This window comes from Otolemur garnettii, unplaced genomic scaffold (genome assembly GCF_000181295.1).
Source record: "Otolemur garnettii isolate 467f Iridium unplaced genomic scaffold, OtoGar3 scaffold00021, whole genome shotgun sequence".
Classification (NCBI taxonomy): domain Eukaryota; kingdom Metazoa; phylum Chordata; class Mammalia; order Primates; family Galagidae; genus Otolemur; species Otolemur garnettii.
The window spans coordinates 24639196-24649325 of NW_003852416.1; the positions used below are offsets into that span (position 1 = coordinate 24639196).

Consider the following 10130-nt stretch of genomic DNA (forward strand, 5'->3'; position numbering starts at 1 on the left):
AGTGTCTGGGTTCATCTCTTGGTTTTCAATTCTGTTCCATACATCTATCTCTCTATTTTTGTGCCAGTACTATGCTGTTTTGATCACTATAGACTTCAGACTGATAGTGTGATAAAATGTCTATACTTCCCAAAGCAATCTACAGATTTAATGCAATCCCTATTAAAGTACCTCCGTCATACTTTAAAGATCTGGAAAAATTAGTACTTCCTTTTATGTGAGAACAATTTCAATAAGGAACTAAGGGATCGAACAAAAGGCTCCAGGGGGAGCATGAGGCTTCTCCACCCTTTTCCAACCCCTATCTCTCTCAACCTTGGTTGAATGAGTCACAGTCAAAAGCAAAAAATTTCTATCCTTCCAAAGAGGAAAGGCTTAGTCAAACATAAGGGACAGGAATTAGGCCATGATTCCCAGTAGGCAAAGCTTTTGGAGAAGTTGAAAAGTCAACACATAAAGCTATGCTCATTTTCCTTCATATTTTACTTCCTAGCAGTGACTGGAATGAAAAAAGGCCCTTGATAAACAGCCTCCCTATTGTACTATCCTCCTTCCTCTTCAAGGAGTTTGACCCAAAGCAAAGACCATAGCCCAAAAGATCCCAAGGTGAGCAGCCGGTGCCAGCTTAGCTAGAGGGTACCCAACTATGGTTCTAATTTGTTCTGAATGTGGGTTTTGAGCCAACTAATAACCAAGTAGTATACTCTGCCAGTCATAGTCCTGTCATGTATTTCTCTCAGGAGCCTGAAGGGAAGGGGATGCTGTGGCTTAGGCTACGGTTAAGTCAAGTCTAGATCCACAGCACTATCTCATATTGTTTTCTCAGAGACCAAGATAATGAAGAGCTCATAGTTTACAATAAGCCAGAAGTTAAATCATGTTTGAGTATTATGAGGCCTGTACTCTCTCCACAGAGCTCTTTCTGTGACATAGGACTGGGCACAGAGATTTTGCAAGAAATCCTCTTGCTGGGGCCCTGAAGGGGAGTTGAACTTCCATCCTCACATGCTGATTTATTTTCTGAAAAGGGAGAAAGGGTGTGAAGGTAGACAAATGCTCTTGTTTCTTTGAATGATATCTTTTTTTTTTTTTTTTTTTTGAGACGGAGCCTCAAGCTATCCCCCTGGGTAGAGTGCCATGGCATCACGCTAACAGCAACCTCCAACTCCTGGGCTCAAGCGAGTCTCCTGCCTCAGCCTCCCAAGTAGCTGGGCCACAGGCGCCCGCCACAACGCCTGGCCATTTTTTGGTTGCAGCCATCATTGTTGTTTGGCGGGCCCGGGCTGGGGATTCGAACCCGCCACCTTAGGTGTATGTGGCTGGTGCCTTAGCCGCTTGAGCCACAGGCGCCGAGCCTGAATGATATCTTGAATGAAAAAATGAGATAAAGTACATAGGGTGCTTAGTCAATAATTAGCACTTGTCAGATGGTGGCTAATTTTGCAATGTACTATAAACTATGACCAGTACCAAAATATGGAATTTGAATAAGATCAAGGTGCATCTCTTCTACTCATATATTTTATCTTTTTCCAGAGTAATTAGGAAAGGAAGGAATTTGGAGCTGGGATTCAAATAATTCCCTTACTCTTCAAAAAGTAATGCCAATGATGCTTTCGTCAATGTTTCCTTGGGATTTCCGGAGTTTCTACTTCCTAAACATCTTTATAGAGGAAAACTCTCAACCCAGTCATCTAGCTGCTGTTCCTCTTCCTCTGGTATTTGAGAAACCACCTGTGGCAGACTCAAATGTGTACATACCGCACAGTCATCCCCCTTCTTCCTTGCTTATGGGTTCCTGATTTAACCCAGAATGGAACAATATGTTCAGCAAAGACTCCTCAGGTGATGAACAATAATGAATATAAACTAACTATGTAATTAATTCTCCTTATCACAGATTGGTTTAGAGGTGTGTATTTATTTCACCAAGTTCTGGTCAGCAGAACTTGGAAAGATGTCTTTTGGCATTTCTGCAAAATGGGAGAGAGATTTGTGTAAGCAAACCTCTAAAATTCTTTCCGGATTTGGCTTTGCATGTGAAAATATAATACTTAGAGCAATAACTGCCATCTTAGCACCACAAGAAGGTCAACAAGATAATGGAGAAGCTGATCCCAAGTTCTGACATTGCTGAGCCAAAGAACTCACTCTGAATTACCTACCTCAAGACATTATATGAGAGAAAAATAAATCTTATTATTTAAATACTTTGTAGGCACATATTCCATAATTTGCGAATAAAATCATCCTAACCATATGGCTCTCCATTTCACTTACCCCAAAATCCCCTTCGATGGGTGGCAAGAAAATTCCATTGAAAGCACAGGAGGAATAAGGGCAATAACTGGTATTGAAGAGTTCTACAATGCTTTGCTGGCATTGTTGATAGTCTCCAGTACCCTGGATTTCAAACTGCTCAAATGGAAGAGTCCTCTTAAATTTCTTGGTACAGGGTGTCTTGTAAAGGTCACTTATATTCACTGTCTTCTCATATCCAGGGTGAAAACATGGGTCCCTGAGAATTCCACCATTTGCAGTCTGAATGAAAAAAAAAAAAAAAAACACTTGAAGGCATCAGGTGTGAATGCTTTAGATACAAAGGGTGCAATGTATAAGCATTATACAATATCCCAGCTCTCAGCATTGGCATTGATATGACCCTGCCTTGCCCTTTTCACCTTTGGAATTAAGTTAAAAAAAAAAAAAAAGATTTGCATAACAGGTACCAGATGTGCTATCAGATGTAAATAAATTTAGCAATTTATAGAATGCTGATATAGTTAAAGGTGGGCCCAAAAGGCCATTAGTTTGGAATGTCCCTGAGCACTTAGTCCTAATCACATAGGTCAGGAGCAGATTCATAAGGAAAACTTTCAAGACTCTCAAAATTTGAAGCCTAGAGGTACTTCTCCAATAGTCTGCACACCAGTCCCAGACCATCACCACCTCTCCTAGCAGAGAATCAGAAGTTCCAACATGCTTTAGGTCATTTAAGCCAGTAGTATCAAAAGGATTTCTAAGCTAAGAGAAGAAAAGAAACTGTGATGGATAAGAACCTTAGTGGTGCTCTAAGCAGGGCTTATTCCTCTAGTGATTATCTTATTGATAGTGGTGGTCTTGAGAACTGGAGAGAGTGCCTTGGAGGAGAGCAGAGAACTGGTTATCCTTTCAGTGGAGACAGGGTACAGCTGGATGTGCTATCCTTGCCCTGTATTTGTCAGGGTCTGCCGGTACTTGTATGTTCAGTATGTTTAACTTTTCCTGCCTTCAAATCTGGGAACACAATTTGAAGTGTTGATTGATAAACTCTGTGTTTTCCATGAAGTGTTTTATTTTTTTATTCTCCAAGGTCATTTCTAACAACTATTTTCTGTAGTTTGTAGGAAAAGGAGATTAAAAAGTGGTCTAGAAGAGCTTATGAACTGAAATCCACCCTCCAAACAACATTTCTACCATGTAATCTTCATTATCATCCCCATAAGGGTGAGAAATTATTTCCTAAGAAAGGATCTGTGTCCTTGGAGATAATGGAGTAAACAAACATAAGAAGAGATGTCTGGATGGAACCATTCACAGGGGTCAACCAGATGTAGTTACATATTCTTTCTGAAAAAGGTTTGGAAAGTACAATAACCAACTTTACACCAGTAACTGAATCAGAAAAAGAAAACAACAGGATGTGGGGGCTGGAGGCCCAGAGGTAAGGAGGGCAGGTCTGGATTCATTTATACTTGCCTGAATGTCCTTGGCCAGTTTCTGCCAGAGTGCTTGATCCTTCCCATAGCACAAGAAGCTATGTGTGTATACCTCATAGTCCTTGCCATAGAGGCGAAAGTATAAAGAGTCCTCTTCGGACTCAGAATGCCGTGTGGGCACAAAAGTGATTTGTGTAGAGGCTCCCCCAAGGTCCAAAGCTCCAAAAGTTTCCTCATGATTGCTTTCAGGATATGCTAGGTAGAACCAATTCTGTGCCTAAAAGAGAGTACAATGACCAGTACTGAAGTTTCTGGACATTCTACTGTTTATATTATTTCTTGGACTCAGATACTTCCTAAGGCAAAGAAGTAGAGGCATAAAGGTAAGGCAAATCTCACTGGAGGTTCCTGATCTACAGGAGAACAACAAGAAAAGAGAGGGTTGAAAGAAATACCTCAGACTGCAGCAACACAGAAGCAGTGTGACTAATGTTTACCAACTAGGAGACTGAGGCCAGATAGATTCTAGTACAAGTCCCCACTCAATCACGCATTAGCTGTGCAGCCATGGGCAGAATAATTACCCTCTCTAGGCATCAAGTTGGGGGCTCTAAAATGGGCATAATAATAGCAACTCACAGTTTTAATGAGAGGATGAAATCAGATAGCACATGAAAAGTCTTTAGCACAACACAAGACACATAGCACTAGGCAAATATAAGCTATTCTTATTTTTATTTTTGTGTGTATGGAGACAAGAGTCTCACTTTATTACCCTCAGTAGAGTGCCATAGTGTCACACAGCCCACAGCAACCTCCAACTCCTGGCCTCAGACGATTCTCTTGCCTCAGCCTCCCAAGTAGCTGGGACTACAGGCACTCGCCACAACACCTGGCTATTTGATTGCAGTTTGGCTGGGTCCGAGTTTGAACCCGCCATCCTTGGTATATGGAGCCAGCACTCTACCCACAGAGCCACAGGTGCCGCCCAAGCTATTCTTATTTTTAATAATAGATTTTTAATCTCTTCTGTGTCTTCCTAAGGTAAAGACATGGTTTCATTATTCTCCAATAATAGAAGTTCTTGTAAGAGAATATCTCCAGTAACCCTTATAAATGTGGGAGTAAATTCATTATTTCATTAATTAATTCACCCATCATTCATTCTGATTAGTCACCCAAGTACTGCCTGAGACAGCAATAGTATTGGTGTTTATAGAGCCACCTCCATAGGTGCTGTGAGCTATTCACCTTAATGAATTTTCCCAGCAGATAGTTGATAGTAATCCAGCCGTAAGCACCTTCCTCTTGGCCAGTGATGATCCTGGCACCCTGGAAGTTAAAAGGGTAGCTGCTGAGGCTCCTTGTCACCACATCCAGGACCCTGGCTGCTGACTCCTCACTTTCCATCCTATACAAAAGAAGAGCTGAGGTTATTGTTTTTGTTTTAATAACTACATCTACCATTTCGGTTAGAGATTACATGCAATGTTTCCAAGAAGTGAACCATAACACACTAGAATAAACAGAAAGGAAGGGATGTCATGCATATGGCTGACGGAGGAACCCTCTTTCTGAATAAGACAGAACTCATTTTTTGGCCCCTTCCCCCCCTATCCAAATCCTTTAAATCCTTGCATAGGTTAGTTTTCCTAAAATACTATGTTCATTCTGTTGTTCCCTGGCTCAAAAAATTATCAAAGACTCTTAAAATTACTGTTAAGAGGTAGGTAACAGTCAGTGCCTGTTATCAATGTCTGTTGATAGCTAGGCATTGTTTGATCATTATATGGGAGTAATCTGTCCTACATTAGCCATTACTGGTGACTTCTAGCCAGTTACATAACCATACTCTGCTTGAAGTTTTAAATTAGGGCTTTAATAGAAACCAGGTGGCAAATGACTTGGGCTGGACAGCCTGCTGCCAAACTGGAAAAAAGTATTCCTCAAATTATCCTTCACTTCTTGTGACTGTTTGAGACCTTGAGATCTAAAGGAGGAGTCTTCCAGGATTGTCATAATGAAGGTGGGATGCAACTGCTTCCAAGATCTAGTCTATGTCACACTGAGAACCTCTGAGTGGGAGGATGTTAACTTCCCCGTAATCTCTCCTCCATACCTACTAACTTCCTTTTATCCCTAGCTTTCCTCTCCTCCAATCCATCTTCTCTACTAGTGTCACCATTGTGGAAGATCCTTTAAGGTCTTCCCACTATCTCCAAGATAAACTCCAAACTTTCTAGCATGGCCCACAAGGCACTTTATGACCTGGGTCAGAGGTCCTCAAACTTTTTAAACAGGGGGCCAGTTCACTGTCCCTCGGACCATTGGAGGGCCAGACTGCAGGCCCCGGGACGAGTTGGCTGCTAAGCAGGACAGGCAGCTGTGGCAAAAACACCCAGCGGGCCTGATAAATGTCCTAGGCGGGCCGCATGTGGCCTGCGGGCTGTGTTTGAGGATGCCTGATCTGGATCCTGTCTTCTCAGAATCTCACTCAGAACCCTGGCTTTACCACTTGCCACACGTGTAACCTTGGATGAGTTACTTAACATTTATAAGTGGCAGCTTCTTTACCAGGTTAATAATATCTCTTTCATAGTTATGATGATTAAATTAAACAGCATATGTTAAATGCTTAGCACAGTGTAAGAACAAAGCAAGGGCTTAAGAAATACAAGCTTCTATTATTATTTTAGATCATGCACCCTTATCTTCTATCTATGCAGAACTACTTACAGTTCTCTGAATAATACCTGGTCTTTAACACTCACTTCCCTGACTCTGCATATCCATTAGAACATGAGCTTCATGAAGTCAGGGACTTTTATCCTGTTCACTTCTATATCCCTAGCACTTAGAATAGTGCCTGACACATGATCGGTACTGAATAAACACTGGTTACCAGCTGGGTGCAGTGGCTCACACCTGTAATCCTAGCATTCTGGGAGGCCGAGGCAGGTGGATTGCTTCAGCAAGGGTGAGACTCTGTCTCTACTAAAAAAAAAAAAAAAATACAAAAATTAGCTAGGCATCGTGGCAGGCACCTGTAGTCCCAGCTCCTTGGGAGGCTGGGGCAAGAGGATCACTTGAACCCAGGAGTTTGAGGTTGCTGTGAGCCATGACGCCATGCCACTCTACCCTGGGGCAATGGAGTAAGACCCTGTCTCCAAAAAAAAAAAAAAAAAAACCTAACACTGATTCCCAAGGCATGTGATCTGCTCTGCCTATAATTCCCTTTCCCTACTACAAACTTGTTCTTTGTCAATCAGCTAATATATCCCCTCCTCTGGTAAGTCTTTCTGACAGCAGTTCTGAGCACTATTCTATTCAAGAATGGATCGCCCGTATCAAAACTGATTTCTTTGAGGGCTGAGACACATATTCTAGAAAGAATAAGTACTCAATATATGAAGAATGAATGAATGAATTAACAAGTGAACAAATAATGTACATGGTTACCAAGTGGCTGCCAATAAAAATGGGTTATTTGTGATTACTTATGTATTATGATGTTCATGGGTCTTCTTTGATCTTCCTTCTCCTAGATATTAAATGGCTAAACCTATAACCCAGGTAGAGTATATAGGCTTAATGTTTCTTTCTCCCACTTTGTCCCCTCTCTGTTGAACTCTCCATGGAGGGATGGGCAAGTCTTTTTTTACATACTTAAAATCCTACTATTAATGTCCTAGTAAGAATTTAGAAGTTTTACTCAACTTTAGGCTGTAGAACAGGTGTCCTCAAACTACAGCCCACGGGCCACATGCAGCCCACCTAGGACATTTATCCCGCCTGCCGAGTGTTTTCGCCACCGCTGCCTGTCCTGCTTAGCAGCCGACTTGTCCCAAGGCCTACAGTCCGGCCCTCCAACGGTCTGAGGGACAGTGAACTGGCCCCCTGTTTAAAAAGTTTGAGGACCTCTGCTGTAGAATTTGGGGTATTTGGAAAGTGTAGCCCTCTCTCAAAACTTCAGATGCTCTTTCACTGTCAAGCCTAACTACCAAACACTTTTTATCTTAATTGCTATACCTGAGCAATCGCATGCCTGCTGTGGCTCCCAGGTAAACAGGTGTTTCTTGGTGCTGGGAACTTGGAACTACTTTCAAGGCTCTTTCCATGCATTCAGACAAGTAAATGTTCAAGTCGTTTATTTTCTGAACATATTTTGAGATTCCAGGACCTAAGGAAAGAGTAGAGGATAATCTCTTTTTAAAAAGTATAAAACATACCTTAACAATATTAGAGCAAAATATGATATTTTCTTGAAAAATACAAGAAAACAACTTCCTGATGTAGTATATGTTAGGTAGTTGTAATTACAGGGTGACTCACTAGACCTAGCTTTGCTTATGTAATTTTTAAACCTTGAGTTGGGTCTGTCCAGATACAATAATTTTGCCACTGGATGGCGCAATTTTACGATTGCACAATAGTCCCAGATTTTAATAGAGATCTTATAGATAGCTACTCTATTTGCTGCTTTTTGGTGTTTCTTCCACAAAGTTCTAATTAACAACATTAATTCCTAGAACACCTAAGAAAATAAGATATTTAGAACCAAGGTTAAAATAAGACCAAGACACACTGGCTTTTACTGAAAAAACAGAAGCTGCTACTAAACTGGCTATGTGATTATGGTCCCCTAAAATTTCTAACATTGAGCTTTCTTCATTTGTTAAAAGAAACAGGAATAAAACTCACATATCCTCAGCAACTCTTCAACTCCAGTACCCTGCCTTCCTAGTGAAACTACTTTTCCAGTTTTAGATCAAAAACCTAACTGTTGCTAAGCAAAGGATCTTGAGCTAAGATTCCTTAAGCTGTTTGTATTTCCTCAACACTTTTACATTAAAATAAATACCTATAACAGCATTTTTCAACCTTTTTTATCTCACTGCACACATGAACCTACAGTTAAACTTCCACAGCACACTTAAATTATGTTGATCCAAAAAGAAAGAGTAAGAAAAAGAATATACTTCCTGTGCATTAAACTTCTTTCAAAAGTATTTTTATTAATGATCTTTAAAAATTTTCGTGATACATCTAAGATCCTCTTGCAGCACACCAATTGAAAATCACTGATCTACATTATCAGTGGTTCACAATAAGTATTTGCTTTAAAGGTGATTATTCAAATAAGTTATCTACATCATTCACAAGTTCTTAAATAGCCTGTTTACTTAGCCATGAGAAAATCAGCTCTATATTAACATCTGTTTTAAATCAGAAAATCTGGTGTTAAATATTGATTAAGTAGAGAAGTCCCTCTTTTGAGAGGGGAATATACCACATTTGTTAAACTAAACACTCCTGAGATAAGTCTCAGAAGAAAGACATCTGCTAGATTAAAAATAAACAAAACCTTTTAAAAATGGAAAGCTTCAATGATTCCCTAACAATAAAAAATAAAATAAAATAAAAATGGAAGGCAGTGAATTAAATAAAAACCAATAAAATGAGAGATTGGGGGTTTAAGAAAAACTAGACATACTGTCTCAGTATTGATGGAGCCAAGGCTCAAGCTACTGGATAGAACAGCTTGCTTGCTTAGAAACACTCCTTCTATACTAGTTTCTTGGAAAACTACAAAAATTAGTGAACTCCACAAGCCATCAAACTGAAAGGCGATTGTGGGATCTAGATTACCTATCTGACTAAAAATAAACAGTGGGTTCCTGGCCAAAATACCAAGAGGTAACGGTCAAAGAGATTACAGTGCAATGAGATGTTTGTCACTGCATGATGGGGTACAGTGCAATGCAATGTTTGTCATTGTATGGTGGAGTACAGTGCAATGCGATTTTGTTGTTGCATGATGGGGTACAGTGCAATGCGATGTTTGTTGTTGTAGGGTGGGGTACGGTGCAATGCGATGTTTGTCACTGCATGGTGGGGTACGGTGCAATGCAATGTTTGTTGTTGTATGGTGGGGTACAGTGCAATGCGATGTTTGTCGTTGCATGATGGGGTACAGTACAATGCGATGTTTGTCGCTGCATGATGGGGTACAGTGCAATGCGATGTTTGTCGCTGCATGGTGGGGTACAGTGCAATACGATGTTTGTCGTTGCATGATGGGGTACAGTACAATGCGATGTTTGTCGTTGCATGGTGGGGTACAGTGCAATGCGATGTTTGTCGTTGCATGGTGGGGTACAGTGCAATGCGATGTTTGTCGTTGCATGGTGGGGTACAGTGCAATGCGATGTTTGTTGTTGTATGATGGGGTACAGTGCAATGCGATGTTTGTCGCTGCATGGTGGGGTACAGTGCAATGCGATGTTTGTCGCTGCATGGTGGGGTACAGTGCAATGAGATGTTTGTCGCTGCATGGTGGGGTACAGTGCAATGCGATGTTTGTCATTGCATGGTGGGGTACAGTGCAATGAGATGTTTGTCGCTGCATGGTGGGGTACAGTGCAATGCGAT

At 41.0% G+C, this 10130-nt stretch overlaps 1 protein-coding gene across 3 annotated transcripts in view; it reads right to left on the bottom strand.

Moving 5' to 3' along the window:
• ENTPD1 (ectonucleoside triphosphate diphosphohydrolase 1) overlaps positions 1-10130 on the bottom strand; it is a 195116-nt gene that overhangs the window by 66398 nt on the left and 118588 nt on the right. For all 3 annotated transcript variants that reach the window (XM_023511601.1, XM_023511602.1, XM_023511600.1), the window contains exons 4-7: positions 7728-7878; positions 4950-5109; positions 3739-3975; positions 2281-2541 (exon numbers count right to left, since the gene is read on the bottom strand). In XM_023511601.1, the coding sequence (XP_023367369.1) occupies positions 2281-2541; positions 3739-3975; positions 4950-5109; positions 7728-7878 (809 nt within the window). The remainder of the gene's footprint in view (positions 1-2280; positions 2542-3738; positions 3976-4949; positions 5110-7727; positions 7879-10130) is intronic.